The 24,521-nt window shown below is 37.4% G+C and overlaps 1 protein-coding gene across 6 annotated transcripts in view; it reads left to right on the top strand.

Annotated features, from left to right (window-relative positions):
* The first annotated feature begins 4,993 nt into the window (after positions 1-4,993).
* The window catches only part of LOC139951350 (neuronal growth regulator 1-like), a 40,498-nt gene continuing 20,970 nt past the window's right edge, over positions 4,994-24,521 (top strand). For 3 of the 6 annotated variants that reach the window (XM_071950203.1, XM_071950202.1, XM_071950200.1), the window contains exons 1-3: positions 4,994-5,246; positions 6,606-6,653; positions 23,697-23,852. In XM_071950203.1, the coding sequence (XP_071806304.1) occupies positions 5,168-5,246; positions 6,606-6,653; positions 23,697-23,852 (283 nt within the window). In that variant the 5' untranslated portion in view covers positions 4,994-5,167. The remainder of the gene's footprint in view (positions 5,247-6,605; positions 6,654-23,696; positions 23,853-24,521) is intronic. The other 3 variants (XM_071950205.1, XM_071950201.1, XM_071950204.1) reach the window with 2 other exon arrangements.

Raw genomic sequence — 24,521 nt, 5'->3', positions numbered from 1 at the left:
TTCGCAACTTCGACGACCGATTGAGCTACAACTTTCACAGTTTTTTTAGTTTATGCATTTGTTGAAATACATCAACTGTGAAGGCTATTGACAATTACCAATAGTGTCCAGTGTCTTTAATGGGCTCTGACACTTTGGTGGGAAAATATTAAAAGCCCTGTTGTTAAACTCATGTTTTAAATCCATGTCTTGTCGTAGGAGCTGTGTGTGTGGCTTGGAGGGGATGGGGCAATGGTAACAACCACGGTGTTACTATTTGTGTATTAATTTTCTTTTTTTATCTTTGCAATCAAACAAGTTGTTCACTTTCCTTAAGAAAGTCCTATTACGTGTTGGAGAAATACTTTTAATCGGTTTGTTAAACCGCGGTTAAAAGAAGTATTTGTTAATAAATAAATAAATAAATAAATAGATAAATGGAAGCAATATTCACAACAACAACAACAACAACAACAACAACAACAACAACAACAACAACAGCAATCTAAGAAGATCCGATGTCCCATTAAAATAATAATGTCCGCCGGAGAGTCTGACCCTCATGGGAAATTAGCATTGACTGAAGGAGAATGATTCAACAGAGGGCGCTATAAGAAGAAGTGTGTCTGTTCGCCGTATTGGTGGTGGTAGGGACGGTTGTTCAGCTTAACGTTTTCGTTTTCAGCACAACGAAGATTCATCCCAAGTACTGTCGTAAAAATTGAGGGACGACCGTCCTCAAAGCCGACGCATGCGCAGATGACGCCAAATGTCATCTTTACCGTCGCAGAACCATCCGTTGTCGAAAACGAAAAGTCCCTAACCGGGGGGGGGGGGGGACACCGGTGTCTTAAAGTTTCGAACAGTACTCTGCTCTTCTCATCTTAATACATGATCTACACCATACCAAGCTCCAAGCATCACTTTCTTTATGCTGTCGTCATATCATACCGACACAAATGATCTCATACAGGATAATAATTATCATCTTACGTTTATGATGTCATAATTCTGCAGTAAATAATATCAGGATCTAAACATGTCTGATGGCACTGTTAGATCTCCTTACAAACGACCATCCACATAAACTTGAATCAAGTCCCTTTCTCGTACGAGCATATTACGCCAACTATCAAGTCTTATAGTAGGTGCGCCCCCACCGTCAAAATGTAGCTGTATAGGCAATATATGGGTGCGTTCGATTAGTTTCCCTGGGTCGACCCCGCGGTGCTCACTCGGGTGAGCTCTGACAAGAGCTAAACGAACGATCACACTCACCCACTCGTGGTGACGTTATGCACATGGGGCCAGCCCGCAAGTGACCCACTCCACAAGTAGGGCACTGGGGATGGGGGCTGACCTGGGTGAGCCCCTGGAATGACGTCAAAGCTATTCGAACGCACCGGGGAAGACTAGGGTCGACCCAGGGAAGCTAAACGAACGCACCCAATGTTAGGAGATGTAGCCTGAACATCTGACATCACACTCCGAGGCTCGTTAATAACGCCAGAGACCGGTATCTAAACCTGCGCATAGTTTGACCTCTCACCTCAGTCATTTCACAAAGAGATACGCTGTCAACTTCTATTGCGGACGTGACAGCAGTGACTATTTGGCAATCAATGGGTGCGTTCGTTTAGCTTCCCTGGGTCGACCCCGGTCTGCCCCGGTACGTTTGAATAGCTTTGACGGGGCTCACCCGGGTCAGCCCCCAGTTCCCTGCTTGTGGAGTGGGTCACTTGGGGTGACCTTAGGTACATGTCGTCACCACGAGAGGGCTATGTCACTGCACGTTTTTCAAACAATGATTGTATCCAATGGAATCACAGAGGCCCAGTCTATAAGTGAAGAGACATGCAATAAAATACACCCCAATGCATTGGGACTCAAGCCTACCATCCACAAGGCAAGGCAAATTCCTCCAAACAAGGAGAAAATCCTTGACGCGATCTACTCGTTTAAATAAAACATTTCATTATAATCGAACGCGTGACTGCATCACCAAATACAACCATCGGAATGTGTAGATAATTAAACAGTCGCTGGATCATCAACACCCCCATAGGAAATATTGACGAATGACTGGCCAGCCCTAGACACAAGTTTTGACACCTGCATAGTGCAGAGAGCGGGACCCAGCTGTTCCGACCTCCGATTCCGTTAATCAGTTTGTCCAGAAACTGATGGACCCGTTTTTATATTCTGTAAATTAAATCCTTGTATTTTTTGGTAAAGGAGACGCTACTGGAATAGTAATGGCTGCAGCTATGAGCCGTATCAATTATTTCATATGGAGTTTGTTAGACTGGGAACGATTCTGATACGGGACAAGCAGCCCTCATGGTAGGAGCCCCTAAGCGGACAGGAATTTTTTTTTTTTAAGATGAACAAACTCACAATGATATTATTTACAAATTCTTTTGCTCTACGAAATATTATTTCGTTCAGTTGAAATGTTATTTCGTTCACTCAAGATTTTGCTCCCTCATAATGTTATTTCGTTACCTCGAAACGCCATTGGAAACGAAATAATCGAGGTAGCGAAATTGTCTATGAATAAAAAGTCATTCTGATATCATGTACTTTACCTTCTGACTTGTGTTTTATCTGTCCCTTTAGGAGCTCCTCACCTTCCCAGGACAGGTATACTCGCGATCCGATTTAGCCATTTTGAGCACTGGGGTTACTTCATGATGCACATTTTACGACTTTCCGAATATTACAAATAATTATTATATAATGAAACATTAAACAGATTAAGCCCGTGCTGCGCGTGCAGACGATCGAAAAGGCAAACTGACAATCTACATCACCTTGGACCAATAACACAGATAGTGGAAAATTACGTCACTGCACTATTATCACATGAATTCATTTTATGCCATGAAATCATTGGACCTTTATAAGACCATGTTGTCTGTCTTTATACTTTTAGAAATAACTTATCTCTCAAAACTTGAGAGGAAGCCGTTCCTGACAATGTTGTATACTATTAACAGCTCTCCATTGCTAGTTAGTAAGTTGTCATGCCAACAATTATTTCGAGAATTGACCACGAGTGTCCAATGCCTTTCAGGAATCTTTAGACAGTTTCTAGAACAGGCAAGAGGAGAATATTGAAAGATGGCATAGCCCTCATCAGTATTGCTATCTGTCTTGCTCAATGAGACAAGCGCCACCAGCGGCCAGGTTGACCCAATAATTGAATGTTGCCAAGTAAGTTTTTATTCTGACAATTATTTTGAGTAATTACTATAATAGTGTAGTGTCCAGTGCCTTCAAGGAACCGTTTGAACGTTTTCAGAACAAGCAATTCGTAAAAGGAACAGAGAACAGTTTTAGGAGAATGTTGAGAGATTTCACAACATTACACACGGAGTTTGACTATACTTATCTTGCTCAAGGAGACAAGCGTCACTAACGGGCAAGTTGAGTATCAAATAATGACACAATAATTGAATGTGGCCTACATGACATGGATTAGTAAATGGACATGGACAAGGATTGGTCCATAACTACAGTACCTTGGAGCAACTTCTGGAGGCTGGTTTGGCCCACAAACAAATTAAAATGTCTTGATACGCGCCATTGAGCATTAAAAAAAAAAAAATGCCACCAGAATAGCTGTTGCCTGGCAAAGGTGAGAAAAAACGTAAAGGGAACTTTAATATTTGCATATTTTACGTTATGGTTCGTATAGCTGTGCCTAAAATACAAACAAACAAATAAATACATTATTTAAAAAAAATACACAGAAGTGGCCATTGATGAGTGATAAATTATATGTCTGGATTTCTTGGTCAGTAAAGTACTGACCGTCATAGTCATTAATGAGTCTAAAACGTGCATTAATAAATGATTAACAAATAACAAATAGCAGAAAGTAAATAGCTGTATTTGTTATATTGTTGTTATTTGTGGTGAAGAAATGAAGCTGTTCATAGCTTCCAAGCAAGAGAGACAAAACACGAGCAAACAAATAACTAAACAAATAAGTACACGATTAACAACAAAATAAAAACGCAAACGATATTTAGATCAATAGAGGGGACTAGATACGATGCGGTACCTAAATTAAAATGTCATGATATGAGCCATTAACTCCAAAATATTTCCCCCAAATAGCTGTTGCCTGACGAAGGTGTGAAAAACGTGACGTCACATTCAATAGTTGCATACATTTTGTAGCTATTTCTAAATACAAACAAATAAATAAATTAATGAATACAATACACAGAAGTAGACTTTGATGAATGATATCTAGGTCTGGATTTCCTGGTCAGTTAAGCACTGACCATCATAGTCATTAAGTTCCTGGTTCCATCACTTGCGGCACCAAATGGTAAAGTGACAGCTAGCTCCCGATCTCTTCACTTATTGATAACTCCTGGCAGCAGTTGATGCTTTTTGTGAAGTTCGTCCACGCGTAAACCATCCCTCATGGTCACGCGACTTCTCATTTTTTTCTCTTTATTTTTTTATCTAGAGAGAGTCAATGAATAGTTTATAAATTAACGGTAAGTGTTGAATCTTTGATGATGATGCAGTACTGCTCTCGAAAAGGCTGCATCATCTGACAGACGACTGTTCTATGCCGATTAAAACTCGAACTATAATAGCAAAACATCTGATCTGATATAAAAATTACGGTGATTGGATGACTTAACTTTTAGAAACTGTTACAATCACTCCCTCATTTGTACTCGTAGCCATTTATATTCATTCTCTTGTTCATTGTAGTTGACGTATACATCACAATAAATTTGTGCTAATTCCAAGTTGCACCCATGTTCAAATATTGTCAATCATGAAAGTAACACTTATAAAACATTTAACAAATTTGGGAGATGCCCGATATGAAAGTTAGAATTTTGGCAACCCTTTGATTATTGGAGCGCATGAAATAGCTATCTGGTCTGCCAACTGATTTCTGTGCGGAAATAGCTATTTCAACTCGCCGTACTTGAAGCCCATTACAACCGACACCGCGTGCTATCTACCTACGACAGCACAGTCACGCCGGATGATCTATCTAGCCAGTCCCCAAAACTCGTGTATAGGTATTTAGTGCAGACGTGATCACAAGAGACGACGCTTGCATACTTGAGTGTACATCATATGTTTCCACTAACTCCAACACAGGGATTTGCAGACTTTATCATCCCCTTTCAAGTTCTATTTGGGTAGCATGACTGGGAGAGAAAAGTCCTACAAGACGATAATGCTGTCTTTAGCATTCCTGCTTATTTTGGACGTCGCTTTTTCAGGTAATAGATTATTTGTGGTATCTTGTAGTGACATTCAATAGCCTGAGTTCTCACCTCGGAAACTCGTCTTTCAACAGAAAGCTTTTGTTTACAACGGAAGAAACATCTCTGGTTCGGAAGTATAATGTGTCAAGTATCTAAAAATAGCTCTCAAGAAATGTTGTGTTCTCTGGCAGTTTATTAACAAATGTTATTAAAAGCACTAATCTTAAATATTGAGTGGTCGGGTTGGCGTAGTGGTATCTTGTCACGCCTTCCAACTCAAAGACCGTGGTTCGAGTCACGCCGGGGTACTATGTGGATTGGGTCATCAGTCCCTGCCTGACTGCGTGTGTTTTCCATCGAATAATTCTCTGGGTTTTTTCTCTCGCACATTTAAACTGAAACTTCCCATTGAGTTTTGTTTAGTTGTTTGTTAAAGTTTGTATTCATAAAAGCAGTGACAATAAAGGTTTTTGGCCAGTACAGTAGGTGATAAAGGCAGTGGACACTATTGGTAATTACTCAAAATAGTTATTAGCACAAAACCTTACTTGGTAACGAGTAATGGGGAGAGGTTGATAGGTATAATACATTGTGAGAAACGGCTCCCTCTGAAATGACGTAGTTTTTGAGAAAGAAGTAATTGTGTGCTTTGTGTCGTACAAAAGTACCCAAAATCTTTAAACATTTGTTTTTTTTTCTTTAACCCATACACCGATTTGTGTTAGCACAGGCATATCAAAGGAATAGTACTCGGGTGGGATTCGAACCAACGACCCTTGCAAATATGGAAATAATGTTTGCTTGAACATAGGCTAATGTTGGCCTAAACAAAGCAAATTTTGACACAATACGGAGACCACCAACACTATGGCAAGATTGCTCAGTTGGATCAGCGTTACCCCCCTTACCTTACTGAGCTTATCACTCCTTACCAGCCAAATCGCACACTCCGCTCCAGCTCAGATATAAGGATTCTCACTTAACCTAAAACCAGATACGTCATCATCCAAAGGTTTTTATGCAGCAGCACCAAACCTTTGGAACACTCTTCCTTATCAAATACGTCTTGCTAATTCACTTTCCGATTTAAAAATATCACTAAAAACACATCTTTTCCATACAATTAGTTCGTTTCTTAAGCTATTTATTTATTTCTCAATGCTTTGTACATGTATTGGTTATATTTAATTGCTTGTTATTTTGTTGTAAAGCGTTGTGGGACCTTTTTGTGTAAGAACGCTATATAAATGCTTAGATTATTAAAATTCGGAGCTGATTCAGGTCCCGATCTAGTCAATGTTGTCTTGGTTCAATCTAAAATGAAAATAATACCAATAATATAGTGATTTTTTCCAATTAATTTTCGAATTTCAGAACCTCCTGTATCCCCAGCACCGTCACAAGACCCCCCTGCGAAGAAAGGTAAGACTGTCCAACCATTGTTAAATTAAATGTACACAAAACTGTTGTTTATTATTCATGATTGATATTCCTTGTTATTTTAAATGCAAATAATGTATTGTTTATTTTTATTTTTATATCAGAGCTTTAAACTGTTAATTAGTGATTTATAAGGGTGGTGATGGTTAAGTAGATTTTGTTACACCAAACGATTTTTTTCATTGTCGACGACTACCTAAAATGCAATGATGTATTTTGATGTGCTTTGTATTGTACACAATTAACGTTTGAGAATCATTTTTAGCGTTTTTATAGCAATGCTCATATGTATAAATGGATAATTTGTGTGTCGCTTCCAAGTAGTACAAGTAGTCTGTCCCATAAAGTCCCTTTGTCTGACTATCCATTTTATTCGACACAAATCTGTGTCCGAAACAACAGTTTGACTAAACAGACCTTCGATCGAAAGGTGCAACTCCTCAAGGCAAAAAGCAAAACAGTTTTTCGAGTAAATTAAACAATATTTTGAGACAACCCATATTGTATTGGAAACGACAAATGAACGTTTGCTTTTCCTTTTAATCATTTGTTTTACCCGTCCTTTCTCGGGCACCGTACAACTGGGTTAACTAACTCTTTAATTATTGAGCATGCCTGATACGCTTCGACAGAACACATCGTAGAAGGGAAAACATGCCTGGCTCTAGGACTCAGTCCCTCGGGTAAATGATGCAATTAATGGTTCTGCAAAAAAATGTCAACATTTCCAACACTCTCGTGTGGAAGGAATTTTTATATTCCTTGTTAACAATAAATACGGAACAGTAAACATACATGACTGTCCTTAATGTGTGTTTCAACCTTACAATATGCTGCTTAGAAATAAACACTACACACAAAATATTGCTTGAAGTAATTCTTTTTGGTAAAAATAAGCAGGGAACTAGTCAAGAATTGTGCACTTCACAATTTTTTTGTTTGGCTGGTATCCCTTTTCCAGTAAGCACATTTTTTTCTTAAAGGCAGTGGACATTATTGGCAGTTGTCAAAGACCAGTCTTCCCACTGGGTGTATCTAAACATATGCATACAAAAACAAACCTGTGAAAATTTGAGCTCAATTGGTCGTCGAAGTTGCGAGATATGAATGAAATAAAAAAACACCCTTGTCACACCAAGTTGTGTGCTTTCAGATGCTTGATTTCGCGACCTCAAAAAAAAAAAAAATCTAAACTTGAGGTCTCGAAATCAAATTCGTTGAAAATTACTACTTTCTCGAAAACTGCGTTACTTCAGAGGGAGCCGTTTCTCACAATGTGTTATACTATCAACCTCTCCCAATTACTCTTTTCCAAGTAAGGTTTTATGCTAATAATTATTGTGAGTAATTACCAATAGTGTCCAGTGCCTTTAAGATACACACTTTCTGTGCTAAAGCAGCTCTGTGAAAGCAGACACAAGCAGCAGGACCTATCACAAAATGAACATGTGACATGGTATTTGGCCGGTAACCTGTTTGTTGTAAGCATACCTGTGTTATGCTAAGCTACTTTAGTACAAGTACAAGTGCATTTTTTAGTGGAGCATGGTAAGGCGTATTGGGCATCTGGCTCAAGTTCTAGTGCTGTCATTGCCGTCAAGGGTCGTGGCTTAAACAACTGTGTAGCCGTGCAGTGACTGGAACCGGTGACAACTGACAAAACGCATGAGTGACAAAGCCACAAGGGTCTTATTTAGATTGTCAAAAATGTTCTATAACTGTTTCTTAATTTTGCTATACCCTCACCGGGTAGATAACAAAAGTCAAAACCAATCATAAGAAATGAGGCCAGCATTGATTGGTTAAACTTACAATAGTTTACTTACATCATGGATGGAAATTTAATCGGTGATAAAGATAAACTTGATGATTTTTCCCAATATACACCGATGTATGTCAGCACTGTAAACAGTCAGTAGGCCCTGTACTCCCAGAGCTCGGGTAAGTTCCTGATATTTAACGCTAACACACATTGGGTGTGTATGGGTAAAACCAACAACTAATATTACTCACTTAAACTATGATTACTTATGATTGTATCCTTATGTGTACATCAACAAAAACAAAACGCAAAATCAATTTGGTAGAACTGACCTTGGGTTTTCGAGACACTCGTGCGGGTGCTTCTCTGTTACGAAGCCATGGGGGCCTTGAATTAAGACTACCATAAGTTGAGTCATAAGCAACGAAAGTTGCTAGCACAACAAAAGTAGGTCACTATTTTGCTTACCAGAATAAGGTTACCAGCAGAACTACAAGGTCAGATGTACAAGTTGTGGCTGGTATCCTGCTCATTTCTGCTAATCGGGGATGTGGTTTAAAGAGAGGCAGGGAGGGATATTTAAAGCTTAATCCAAACTGAGAAACGTTTATGCATGAAACGCTTCTCAGTTTGTGTTGGCCTATACCGAAATCACTCCTGATTTTCGGCGATATCTCAAAAACGCTTCCACGTTATGAAATAAAATGTGTATGGGTTAAAATACTGTTTACATATACACTTAGATCATAGAGCAAGGAACAGGGGGGGGGGTGACCAAGTTAACGGTTCATCAAAGTTATACTTTGGCATTAACTTTTTCCGATTCCTCGATTAGCCGATTTGTTTTTGTGTTTTTACACTTATTCTTTATCAGAGCCAGTCGGATATCATTTGGGTCCAAGCCAGAGCATTACTATCGTTCCGATAGGAGATTAGAAAGATCAATTACACCCAGGGGAATAAGGGAAAGACCGGCAAGGTTAGGCAACCTTTTCTGGATTGAGGTCGACAACCATACAGTTTTGGGAGGGGCTCTTATGGCCGTGATGGGGTTCAATACGGTATCAAGATAGTCTATTTCATTTTTAAATTTTCCTTTTTTTCTTTCGAAAACTTGTTAATGGGATATACAGCTTTGGCAATTAGTTCCCCCATGAGCTTTAAAACACTTATTTTGTAAAGAGCACTGGCGAGAGCTGTTGTTGGTATTAAAAATCGACATCAACAACCCCTTTGAAGTTATATGTAAAGTATTAGAGAAAGGTGTTACATTTTTACTTTGAAACCACGTGCTTTGTCTCTCCATTGATTTTCGTCTTTGGGCATAAATTGTCCCAGGTGCTGCTATGGATGCTCTGTTTCATACTTTAAGGCGTTTATCTCTTTATTTCTTTGACTCTTTTGTTTCAATGCATGCTATTGTCAATCACTGTTAGCATAAAATTATTTGTAATGTTAACGATCCTTAAAACGTTGTGAAAAACGGCTCCCTCTGAAGGAACGTATTTTTCGAGAAATAATATGCCTATTTTGAGATACGCCAAGGGAATGAGAAGACTAGTCTTTGACAATAAGCAAAGGTGTCCAGGTTTTTAAATGTGACATCATTGTCATAAAATGCCCCAACAGTCTTCTTGGCGGTCTAGCTCATTCAGTTGTTACGTTCCCGCACTTTATAAGGATTAGCTACAAGGTGTACCGCTAGACCTTAACCAATCCCCATGACCATGTAGACATAAATATAAAGAAACCCGCAAATGTATACTATTATTTTAACTCTGCCAGGAAAAATCCCCAAGGCAGTTTCTCAAAAACTCGACACGGTCGGGTGATTAAAGATAAGGCAAAATTATAAGCGAGTCAAATACATCAAGAGCCGCCTTTCCTCCTTTTAAAGCATTTTTAATAATGATAATTGTAAAGTATAGTGTGTTACTTCATTAGCCATTATCCTAATTAGTATTTTAGATATTATTGCAAGTGAATGTTGTAATGAGCAGAATTTTAACCGCAGTTTAATTAAGGACTTTTTATAAGTGCTCACAGTCACGTAATAGTCATTATGACACACGTTGTGTCACGAAAGGTCGGATGAAAGTCAAACATTACGAAAATCTCGCAGCTTTTATGTCTTCTCTTGAGTCTTGAAGGGCATGTCACCTTCAGGCCGGAAGTATTTTTGTTCATACTCAAATGTGTCAGTGAGACCTCTGTCTCTTAAACAACGTTACTTCGGGGGGGGGGGTGTAGTTTCTCACAAGGTTTCATACCATAAAAAAAAACTCTCCTTTGCTCGTTACCAAGTTGGTTTTCAGGCTAATATTTTGAGTAATTACCAAAAGTGTTCAGTACCTTTAAACGACCCCCTCCCCCTCGCTTTAGCAGTGCACAATTGGTCGCAACATCACAGCGCGGTCCGTTTGATGACAATAATGGTGATTGTTATTAGGGAACATCCATAACTAGGAACAACACAATTGTCTCAAAGAACATTAAGACAGCATTACTCCAGGTTATCAACCTTTATCGTGAATGATTTGTCGCAAAATTATCATTATCCAAATATATTTCGGCTGATATAAATATGAGGTACATGAATAAGTAATACATGTATTCCAACGAACCAACAATTTTAATGGCTGCAACATTTAAGTTGTCACAAGAAACAACCTCCTTTTATTATGTTTGAAGTAGAAAGCAAACGGAGGCAAACGGAGGTTTGCTTTTGCCGTTAAATCGCCGTCGGGTCTTTGCTGTGAACATAATCCACGGTAAGTGGTTTGGACTTAATTGTCAAAATACATGAAACATTCTAGTAACTTACAGTTTGCATGAGTATACGGTGCAAATACAACACATTGAAAGTAGTACAATCTAAAGATAATATTATCTTCTTTATCCCCGATCCAAATTTAAAAGACAATTACAGAATTGGTAACAAACAACATGTATAAGATCACATTTACACTGTCTAATGATAATAATAGTAGAAAACGTCTTCATAATTATTCCTGTCTGAAATGTCATTTTTGATGAGAAATTAATTAAACTAATTCCCATTATTCTTTTTTTTAATCGATGCCATCCCAAAATGTGTACTCGGTTTTCACTATTTTTTTCGTGACCCATCAGTTGACCGATTGATCCCAAACTTCTACAGGTTTGTCAGTTTATGTGTAACGGTTGATTACATAAAGTGCTTACACTGCCGGCAACTTCGTTATGATACCAACAACCAAGTCCGTCTTGTTCATTAAAAGGGAAGGTACACGTTTGGTAGTTACTCAAAACAAATATTAACTTAAAAACTGACTTGGGAACGAACATTTGGAAAGCTGTTGATAGTATAAAATATTGTGAAAATGGCTCCCTTTGAAGTAGCATAGATTTTATCACTAAAATAATAAAAGACTTCTAGCCAGAAGTCTTTTATTTCTATCTAATAGCACACAAATTCGTCCAACAAGGGTGTTTTTCTCTCATCATTTTCTCGCAACTTCGATGACCAATTTAGCTCACATTTTCACAGGTTTGTTATGTTATGCATATTTTGGGGCACACCAAGTGAGAAGACTGGTCTTTGACAATTACCAAACGTGTACCTTCCTTTTAACATACATGTGCATTATTGGTAATAAGTTACAGCACACTTGAAAGAATAAATATCACAGGAAAATTCGAAACATGAACCACTTGTCGTTAGAAATACAGGTGTATTTTTTGTAATTGTCTTTTTAAATCGTTTCTTCGGAAACCCTCTGTATTGTAATGTTGTATTTTGAAATCCTTTGTATCTAGCGCTTTGAGGCCTTTTTGGCAATTTAGCGCTTTATAAATATCTTTTTATTATTTTTATTTGTATTATTATTATTATGTATGAAACAATAGTTTGTTTGAAAATTAAATTAACACTCGAGTGTTGTAAAATATCTGTACATCTAATTCTTTCAAATCGAAATATAAAATGATACGCTCACGTAACCCTTCACAAACATGAAACAATGAAGCTCACTCATTCTGAAAACAACAATGCAATGTCAACGTCAACCTATAGCACAGAACGCCTCTCAGTTTGACCTGTTTAGAACCCATTATGAGGTGAAAGCTAATTGTGTTTTAACGCAATCCATCAAACATGGAACAATTGCAGTGTGGGTTTTTACTTAGGGGGAATGAATAATTTCTTCCGACCTTCCATTTGTATCTATTATTTGCGCCTCGCACCGTAGAATAACTGGTAGTGCTACTTTCAAGGGCAGGGTTGGATCGGAGTCGCTGTACTTTTTGAGTCATTGAAGGTCAATTAAAGGCACTGAACACTATTGGTAATTACGCCAAATAAATGTACTAACAATAATTGTGAGCATAAAAACTTACTTGGTAACCAGCAATGGAGAGCTGATGATGGTATAAAACATTGTGATAAACGGCTCCCTCAAGTAACGTATAGTTTTTGAGAAAGAGTATCAGCAGAAGCGGATTATTAGGCACCTGAAAGGTTTTTTTTTTTTTTTTTTTTTTTTTTTCATTGCTTGCTTGCAACTTCGATGACCAATTGGGTCCAAGTTTTCACGGGTTTGCTACCTTATGTAGGCCTCTGTCGGGATACACAAATTGAGAAGTCAACTATTCTTTAACATTTTACCAAAGATGTCCAGTGACTTTAAAAAAATAATGTGCGAGAGGGTAATTGAGACAGTGTACAAATACGTAAAGGCAGGTAATAAAGCTAAGGTGATAAAAGCAGCGTTAACGACATGACACTCAGTAATAGCGCGGCATGGTAAATTATAATAAGTATTTGGGTATACTGAAGAAAGTTTTATTTGGTCAACACTGATCTTGAATCCAGGAAGTCGGCCAGTGGTGGATTTCACAAAGAGTTAGGACTAGTCTTATCTCGAGTTACTAGTCCTAACTTAGGACTAGCTGTACATTTTAGATATCTCTTAGGACTAGTCCTAAGTAAGGACTTTTCGTAACTTTTTGTGAAATCGACCCCTGAACTAGGAGCAAGCTGGTCGAAACGTTGAAACCAATAATTAGAACTTACTCCGCGGTAATACGGTGAAGCTTACGACGAGAAATCATTTCTTTGCAGAACTGAGAAATTGTTCTGAATTCCGAAAATCTACTCCATGATAGTAGAATATAAAGCAAAACAAGTTCTCAAAAGAACATAATCTACCCAGCGAGCACGTTGTGTTACCGCAAACCAGTTGATACCTCACCATGCAATGCCTCAAATCCCATTCCGGTGAACTTTACTTTTAAATAGGGTCTGGAACTCATGCAGCGCATGTTACCAGGTCAATAAACTTTAAGCTAAATTTATACAGCAAAAATATTTGGGTGTTAAAATTGACACCATGGGTGTTCATCACTCACTCACTCATCTTAAGACAGTCGTAATGGTCAAGTTAGGACCATGACGGGTGCATCTGCTGTCGAGGATCGCCAAAGGCGTGAAACGCCTGTCCAGTCATGACAGTAAAGTTAGTTTCATATTGGACATTGGACATCACGTAGGTCTGTACAGCAAGTATATTGCTTTGCTTAATATTGGATATTGGACATTCACGTAGGTTTGTACGGCAAATATCAGTATTTTTCAGATATTGGATAAAGGACATTCACGTAGGTTTGTACAGCAGATATCAATGTTGCTCTGCTCAATATTGCTTGTTGGACATTCACGTAGGTCTGTACAGTGAACGTCTATTATTGAACATGGATGGGGGCGTCTGCTTAGTTTAGCAATATAAATAACAACTCGGTTGGTTATAGGTACAGCAGCTTGTAATAGTATAATGCATTTCTAGAAGTTCTACGGTAATTGAAAAGACATGATCTTTTATCCACACAAAATATAAAATACCAGAAGCGTTACCGCGGTAACGCTTTTTATAATCTTTGAGAATGAAATTTACGAGGTTAATTTTGTATACAACTACATTTATATTGGATAACAATAACCGTGCGGGTAAAAACAAAGGTACAGATTACCTTTAAAACAACACCAAGTTATTGTTTTGGCCGAAATGTGTGTTACTGTAAAACACCCTGGTGCAATTGAATCCTTTTTGTATTCATTGTGACAGCACCAATGGTGTATACTTTAACATTTCAGCTTTTTCATTTTAGTTACTGTATACTATTGTCTCATTTGGTTGTTTTTGTAATCCCAAAACTAAATTGAATACCATAATCTGTACTGAATTACTACAACGACTGTACTTTATCAAATACGGCTCATTAACTTTCCACCTGTGAGAGAGGAAAAAATGAAGAATACAGCTACGACATGTTTATTGAGTCTGATGAAACACTGTGCTCAGTCAAAGCCAATGACTCGTAAACAGCCTCTGGTCAGTTTAATTCGGTTTATCGATCGACAGTATTATGGTTGTGCCTTCTACCCGTTTAATTTACACAACCACACCCAAACAACCACACCCCAAAATTATCATCTATAAGATGGTGAATTGAACAAAACAAAACAGTTTCTTGGTATAGAGGAAATATGGACAGACGACCACCGCAAGCCCTATATATATTTTGCTGTCACCGGCATTGGTTTCGAATTTCCTGCTCCACACAGTGCATTCCGCGTATGTTTATTTTGGGCAGTCTCTCTCTTCCTCACACCCTCCCTAATATCCAAACCCCACCCCTTATCAACACCTGTTGCTCTTCGCCCTTATGTAACAGTATAAATGTGGGAAAATTACTTCTTTGCCCTTCTCCCTAGTTTAAGAACTTTACACATATTGGATGCCTCATACGTAATGTATAGCTTTAGTTTCCAATACATGATTCTCCATGTACAAAAAAAACCAATTTTTTATATTCAAATCTGTGAAAGTTTTGACTCAATTGGTCATCGAAGTATCAATAAAATGAAAGAAAGAATACCCTTGTTGCAAAAATGTGTGTTCTTTCAAAATGCCTTATAAAAATCATGCGAACATAATACCTTACACAATCTATACTTTTTGGCAACCCTGTTTATTACACGGTAGCCTTCGTCACAAGCCGCTCTGATAAGTATGATGATAATGACTATGATCAAGTTGTAATTACATAATAAGACTAGCAAGACTCGAGAAATTAAACCCGGCTCCTTTGGGAGTCTACACACACACCGAAGATTAAGGAAACTGAAGTCTCGCTTATTCGTTCTGGCGCCGGTGAGCAATTTACCTCACGCAGATATTTTTTAGGGATGTATGTGAAGCTCTTTAATTTATCAATTTATCAATTAAAGATGCATTATAATTATTGGTTTTAGGAAATATTTTACTCTGTGGTTAATCTGCCGTAACTTCCTTCAGAGTAATTGTTCTTCCAGATGGAAAGAATGTGTCATTTAATGTATATTATTTAGTACTGACATGTTTTATTAATGATAAGTTAATATGAATCTTGTTTCAGGAAAATTATAATTATTTGCTCATTATCGTTAGAACACAATCTGATAACAGAGGCAAACTTTATGTTACCAATCATAAAAATATGGGCTTCGAATTAACATTAGTGATGCAGTTGTTTTCCATTTTGACAGAGTAACTTGCAAGAGGGAAAATGTTGTTCGACATTCGAAAAAAAGAAAATGTATAATTGTAATGTTTATTGTAATTGTAAAGTCGCTGTTAACGACGTATAGGAAATAATATAGAAGATTCCGACATAATAACATTGTACAATTATTGACAATAAGTTATTTTCTTTATTGCTTTGTTTTAGGGGAAATTTTGGCGTTACTATTTATTTATTTCCTTTATTTACAGAGGGTGGGCCCAATCAGTAACGAAAGTGGTTTTCATTTAGGCCGTGCAGTTTATAATACGTAATAACAAATCAACATATATTAAAAAGTAAACAGACGTTATCACATTATAAAGCTAACTTTTTTTTTGCTCATCACATTTTGTTCCAAAAGTGTGTCAACCCCAAATAAGGCTCCTTTCAACGACCGTAAACCCGTCTTCCAAACACCATTTCGCAATACATAATCTTTAACGAAAAGGTGATTTATCGGTCACCCAGCCTAACACTTTCCAGTGCCACTGTCTTTTTTCTGACATTGGGTCGTATGAATAAAAAGTAGTACTTACTTTTACTTGAAAATTTCAAGTATTTACTACCATCCATATGAATAAAAGGAAGTAAAAACTGTTACTTAAAAGTATTTACTAAAATGCTAAAAGTATCTACTTTTACCAAAAAGTAAATTCTTTTAATTTTAGCACTTACTTACTTCCATATGAATAAAACGGAGAATATACTACAAAATGCAAGTAAATACTAGTGATTTTTCAAGGTAGCTCCAGAGCTACCTTGGGCACAGAAGTAAAAGGCTCGTCCGAAGAAATGACAGTGTTTATGAATGTTCCTCACAGGATAAATGTTTTAGTCCAAAGGAAAGACATCACTGAAATATTAAATATACACATACACAGTGTTTCACAACAGAAACAATACACACAAACTCAAACTGCTTTTAATCAAACTTGTTTAAATATGCTGAGGATAAAATAAAACCGTTTGTAAAAAAAAGATTTTGTATCATTACAGTAAGCTTTTCAAAAAGATATAAAGAATTTTTTCAACTCAGAAATGAATGCCTCGATCATTAAGGCTTATTGTTCATAAAATCAGAAGAAGTAATTTTTTAAACAATTGAATGCATTTCAATAGAATGTTGTTCGTGCTATATTAAAACTTTTAAGTTTAATTTAAATAGGTATGCTCATATCCAGCTCTCATCTTCTATATACAGCGCTGCCATGCACTCCATGTTTCAAAAGCATAACAAAAACGTTTTTATTCTGTGTGTCCAGATGAGTCGTCTTCATCAAAATGTTGTCAGAATAAAAACCTCATGGCTGACTTGATTTCTATGTTTCTATTAAATCAAATGCTGCTTTGGCTGTGTGTGTGAGCGCGTACGTAGACGTGAATGGGAGTTGTAATACAAAGGAAACCTTTTGTTAAGAGGCATTCAGCCATGGTATATCAGAAGTATTTACTCCAAAGCATTAAGTGAATACTTTGCAGTAAAAGAATAGGTTTATTCATACGGAATTCAGAAGACGCTTTTACTGAATGCTTCTACTTGGAAGTTTATGCTTTTACTTTTTGCTAGTACTTGTCAGTAAATACTACTTTTTATTCATACGACCCATAGTTTTGTCTATTTTTAAAACGAACCCTTTTGTCGTTTAAAAAAAGAAAGCATTTTTTTAAATGTATTATTAGGTATTTAACTTCGTGCAATGTTATGCGCAACACTTTAGATTCGTATTACTTTCATTCGATGAATGGTATTGAAATTATATTACCTTATTACCTATTATATAGCATATTACACAAAACTGCAGTTATGAAATGACGAGTAGGCGAAATGCCGGCGAGTTAAACACTCCATGACGTGTTCATAGCTCGACTGCCGTACGAATGCAAAAGAAGTGGGGGCAGTCGCTAAGGCGCCAATTGCTTCTAAATATTTCAAAAGAGTCTTCCATTTCTGGAATACTCTTTCATTAATTTAGTATGAGGGATCTGCTTCAGAGCCTGTTGCCCTTTTTTCAAAAAGATCTGTGCTATTATTTATTAGTTTTGTATTTTAAGAGTTTAAAGGCAATTACACCTTTGGTTTTAGGAACCGTTTGAGTATTTTAACCCTTTATAGAAGAAGATAATATACACAATAAAACTACACTGTGGATATTTTTTCAAAAGGTAGTAGGCCTGGTGTTTTGATATTGCTGAAAATCTGGAGCGGTTATGCTAACATAATGTAAGAATTCACAAATACAGCAGCATGCAACAACAGAAACAGCAGCAGCAGCAACAACATTAACAAAGAGGGAAACGAAGTACATAACAACAGCGTCAGCAAACCCATCATAACTAGCACCACCACAAGCACCATCAACAACAACAACAACATTATTAAAAGAGAGACACCAATAACAGCATGTTTGAAAATCTTCTGTGAGAAGTGTTGGTTCTGAGAAGAACTTGTGCGGTCTCGACGTTTCAATTTGTAAACTCTGCTGGTCTTCAGGTTAAAGGGTACATGTAATTTGTTTAGGCCAAAAACACAATGACCACAGATTTACATAAAACTTACACAGTTTTATATGGTGGCCCTGAAGGGACATCGCATATCGCAAACGTGTGCGCATACGTATGCAATGTCGTAAAACAATTCGCAAATATGTGCGCACACGAATGCAATGTCGTGAAACAATTCGCGAATATGTGCGCACACGTATGCAATGTCGTGAAACAATTCGCGAATATGTGCGCACACGTCTGCGAATATTATTTGCGATGTCGTGTATTTTATTGCATACCATGTTGCATACCTTTGAATAAAATGTCTAATGATCTGGGGGGGTTTCTTTCCAACAGTGAGATAAGCGGTAGTCATTGCAGCAGTAGTCTTTGTTGTGAGCCAAGCGAGGCGTGTGGTCGTCCTTGGCCTGGTGCCAAGTTCCTGGGTATACACATGCTTTACAGAGGGAGCCTGCTGTAGCGCCACAGTACTCCCTAGATCGGTAACAAATTATCCACAACTATGACATCATCCTAATGGTATGCAACATGGTATGCAATACAATTCACGACATTGCAAAACAAATCGCACTCGTGTGCGCACATATTCACGATTTGGTCCACGAAATTGCATACGTGTGCGCACATGTTCACGATTTGGTTCACGAGATTGCATACGTGTGCGCACATATTCGCGATTTGTTTCACGACGTGGCATACGTGTGCGCACATATTCGCGAATTGTTTCACGACATTGCATACGTGTGCGCACATATTCGCGAATTGTTTCACGATATTGTATACGTGTGCGCATATATTCACGATTTGTTTCACGACATTGCATACGTGTGCGCACACGTTTGCGTTATGCGATGTCCCTTCGGGGCCACCATAGTTTTAAGATAATAATAGTAGTAAAGCTTACCTTGAAATGTTACTTGCTGAGCTGCTGTAGTTTTTGAGAAATAAGTCAAAAAAATTCTTGAAAAAGAAATCGTCTCAGTGATCATGAGACGAAAATTGTAAAACGTATTTGCATGACATCGTTTACTAATTTCTCAAAAACTACAACACCGGCAACTAATATTTGAAGGTACGCTTTCTACTATCATCATCGTCAAACGGTGTCAATTTAATGTAAATCTGTGGACATCACACACATATTTGTTTGTGTTTTGTATTACAAAAGAACCCAAAACCTTTAATCAACACCAAAAAGCTTCACACATCACCAATGTCTAGCGTCATATATCTTAGCTATAGCTCGTAGCGCAGTTTATTGACTGAAGAGGCATTAGGAATTAAAGACACGTAGAGACTCTGATGTAGCGTTCAGACAGCATGCATTGAAACCCCCACATGTGTGAAATTACTCACCCAGGCGCGCCCTTTTACCATTCTCTTTTTTTAATTACTGCTATGTAAGACTGTAGACTCGCAAAGCTAAAATAAATGACGCGGAGTGAACTTATAGAAATGTAGTCATTTATTAAATATTTGTACAAAGGATCAATTACCACCTCATTCATCAGCGGTTCATCCAATTATCATTCTGTAAGTAAATGGGACATTTTTCACCAACTACAAAGTCATTGCCACTGCGGATAAACATCTAACGGGTATTTTGTTAGTTTACTTTTTATGAGAAACAGTTCACAAATTACAAATAAATATATTGAAACTTCGCAAACTACTATTGTTTTAATAGTACTTTAGGTATCATACTTTTCTAGTAATTAAACCACTATAGATATTGGTTGTTATTTCATTCCATGAAGCACATCTTTTTATTGTATCTTTCTTTGTGAAGGTCATGATTCTATTTGACCAACTCCCAAACACAAATCACATTAAACTTCGCAAATTACTATTGTTTTATTATTACTTCAAGTGTAATACTTTTGTAATACTTTTTTTGATTGAATGATGTTTCATTCCTTGAAGCATCAATTAATTTGATCATTATTTGTGAAGTTCGCGATTCAAATTGGTCAACTCACAATCACCAATTATGTTGAAACTTCGCAAATTGTTGTTTAACTATTACTTGAAGTATTACACTTTTCTAATAATTAAACCACTATATAGATGATTGAATGTTATTTTATTCCTCGAAGCACACAAACCACCTTGGAGTTCGTGCCCTAGTCACACTGTCATTCCAATCTCACTGCAGCAGTGATGCAGAGGGACCCCATCCCCCTGGGAACGAGTCTCTGGGTTAATTTATTACCAATAAATTTTAAATGAAGAGAAGTGTCAGCCACTCACCTCGATCCCCAACCCACCGTGGATGGAAAGGCAGCGCTATCATTAGATCATAATAACGAGATGAAGAGTTGCGCGCGCAGCGAGTTTACATTAATAATTGGAAGACAATGAAGCGAAACATAATATCTTTTTACGGAACAACAAAAGGAGTCAGGATGGTTGTATGGGATGTTGTGAAAATACTCTTTTTATTTTTAGTATTCAAAAAAGGTTCACGATGCTGGCTTAAGTAAGATATCTTACAGATATCATGATATCTTTATTATTTGCATATTTTCATATGTTCACATTATTTGCCGTTTGATGCTATTTTTGTCGTTAAACTAACATAAACATTCACAATTTGAGCCCCAAATGCAATATTTGCGTAAAAAATTGCCACACGGTGGACGTCGTGAATATTTACGCAAATATTAACATAAAGCCAAAAGTGTTAAACATATTGATTTTTTTTATAAATATGAAAGAAATACTTCCGTTTATCACGCAAGATTAACTTTGGTAACTATGTTTTTCTACCTGTAATGTAGTTACTGTTATCAAGAAAATAACGCCATCAATTCTTTGTAATCTTGTATATAAAATCCAAGTTTCTTTTGTTCTCTAGTTTATTGTTTTCGTTTTTTAATATTTCTTTAAATAAAACTATCTCTCAATTTGTGGAGATTTCTCGATCTATATCCTGGCAAAGTGCGTGAGCCACTTGACAATGAGCACACCCTTCCCCGTTCTCCCGTTCTCCCGTTCTGCCGTTCTGCCGTTCTGCCGTTCCCCCGCTCCCCGCTCAATGGTGTTAGGAGTGCAGACCGCACAATGAGAGCTACATTGAACGGGGACCGGGCCGAGGCCCAACGAGATATATGGTCGTTATTGTCTGCAATTGTCGGTGGAAAAATATAAATAGTACCCCAAAAAATAAAAAAAATAAATGCTTTAAATTTTTTTAGAATGTGTGCACATATACATTGAAAGCTTTAGAATAGAATATATGTTAAATTTGCATCGGGGATAAAGAATATTAATGTTTTGTTTTTACCCCCCATACACAGTTGTGTCCTGTGTGGAAAACATCACAAGCATGGGGCCCGAACCCACTACTTTTGCAATTCTAGAGCAGTATCTTCCCAACAAGACCAGAGAGATCGCCCGGTAGCTACAGGCAATTCGAATCATTTATACATTGCTAGCACACATCAGTGCAATAGTAATACAAAAATTTATATTCTTTGGAGTGTTTGAGTAGGATATAAAAAGAAGTCGAAACATTAAAAAAAAAAATTCTCAGGCTAGATTCGTTACAGGGGCCGACGGGAGGGTCCCAACGACACTATGGCCGGGATTGTAGGTCAATGGTTATAAATTAAATCGGTAGAGAACTTGATCATGCCAAGAATCATTTTGCCTAATACCTTCACTCCAACATAAGCCGATGTCACGACGCCGGGTTGCCAATCCTACACACTAACAAAAATACATCAGGTCAGTTGTGGCAATTTGCCACAAAGTCGGAGAAATATATTTGGCCACAGGGCCAACGCAGATAGATTCATTCTTTTCGAAACAAAAACTAAATACATTGTACAAAAACAGGCCTGACTGTTTGTCGAAGCTCACATAGGGTATACAAACACCAAGTTGGCAACAGCCAATCTCTCATTACAAACATTGGTTTAACGTCTATAAAGATTGAGAATTGCACAAACTGAGAAATTGTGGCTCAGTCACTAGACGAAATTGACCGGGAAAAATTGTGACAAAAATATATTGTGTTATTACATGAAACAAACTAGGAGAGAAACCATTGTTGTTGTTTTTTTTCTTTTTCTTTTCTTTCTTACTTTAGAAGTATTGCGGGTCATAATAAACACTTACTGTAACATAGTCTGATATTGAAGTCGGCGTGACTCATGCGCAACCGCATGTAACGTCGGTAATATTGTGAAACCAAATACACCAATATACATTTGGCACGATAATTCAGGTAAAAAGTCTAGATCACATGCCTGCACTGTTGGATCCTGCCGTGACTGTTAAGTAAATTATATAATTCAATGAATAAAACGAACAACTAAATAAGGGTTATTATGTATAATGGTTATAATATCTAATTATGTTTGTTAATATTTCAAATATGAGTAATTTATACTTTGATCTTTAATAACCCCGCACTCCCAGTAGAGCCACAAAAATTTACAAAGGAATTTAATGAACGGTAGAATGTAATGGGTTTTAAATTATCTTTCTAATTAGCGTAGCTTCAGTGAAAACCGGGTAATGACAGAGTGGGGTTCCCATGGGAGTGTACCACCGGGTTTCAATTTAAACGTGCGTTGTTCCTTTTCTGGTGAAAAGAGAGGTTGGTCTTTGTTTTCGTCTGTTGACATTGACTCTGATAAAAACATATTTCAATTCGGTAACTACTTGTCAAGAGATAATTTTATAAACTAAATGTTTCTTTAAAATGTTTTATTTTATTTCATTTTATATCTATTTTTATTAGTTTTTGTATCACATTACTTTACTTTGATTGGCGTGTCATGCAAATTAAAAAGACTGGACTCAAGCTCTGGCGTTTCTGGTCAGCAGAGTGTGGGTTCACGTCCTCGTCAAGACACTTAACCACAATGATTCGTCCTTCGTATGCGACGTAAAGCCGTTGGTCCTGTTTGATTAATGTATGTTAAACAAACCAGTGCACTTATCGTAAAGAGAAGGTGTTCGCCGGTGTTCCTGGTTTAATTGGCTGCATTTTACGTCACAGCACCTTGTAAAACAGTACATGGTGCTATAATAGGTCTCATAATTCAAAATATGGAAAATACTGAATTTGAAAGTGCACTGAGCGTCACTGAGTGACGGGTTTGGGCGTTAATTATAAGAAGCCAATATTGTTATTATTATTTATTGCCCAATTTTGCCCTATATAGCTTATCAGCACCCAAGGCAAGACATGTTGGTTCTTGGTTCCACAGCAATCATAGAAACTGAGCAGACAGCTAAATGTTACAAACAGTACCAAGGTAGCCCTACTCTAGCTAAGGACGTCAAACGGTGCCTGGAGGCTTCTACCACGACCAAGGGAGGTAGGATAACCCACTGGAAAAGGAATGGCAAGAACTAAAAGCACGTCTAGCTACCAAACAACAACAAAGAATGACTGCTTATTACTAACATATTTAACCGACTAACAGTGTTTCTTTGTTTTTCCAGCTGGCCGATGTAATGACTTGTATTTTTTTATCTGATGATTGTATTAACAATTATTAACACCGATTTTGATATTTTGTTCGGATGTGTCTATAATATTATTGTGATAATAAGCTAACAATCAGCATGGAAAAAACACAATCAGTGCAAAATACCCCAAGATGCCAGCAATGTGCATGCTTCAATGGGAGTTCGTCGGCGCTGCGTTTTACAGTACAAGTCATATCTAAAAGATAAGAGACAATACAATGGTCTAGTCACGGAATGCCTTACACGAAATCATATCCATCTATGAGCAAGTATGTGTGGATGTCTAGAGTCGACTAGACTCATGGTCAATATAGATGTCATTTGAATGATGCATGGTTGAACTAGCTAGTCCAACTGGTTCAACCTAGCCAAGGGGCGTAGGTTACCTCTGACAAAGCTGTTTAGTTAAACGAAAACAAGATATGGTGTTGCCAGCAGCATAGTGTTGGTTCGAACCCCGGTCATTACACGTGTGCCCTTGAGGAAGACAATTGAAATGTAGTGCATTCTGCTTT

The sequence above is a fragment of the Asterias amurensis genome, chromosome 19, assembly GCF_032118995.1.
Source record: "Asterias amurensis chromosome 19, ASM3211899v1".
Lineage (NCBI taxonomy): Eukaryota > Metazoa > Echinodermata > Asteroidea > Forcipulatida > Asteriidae > Asterias > Asterias amurensis.
The sequence above is the reverse complement of the archived record's forward strand: the minus strand, read 5'-3'. Positions and strand labels throughout refer to the sequence as shown.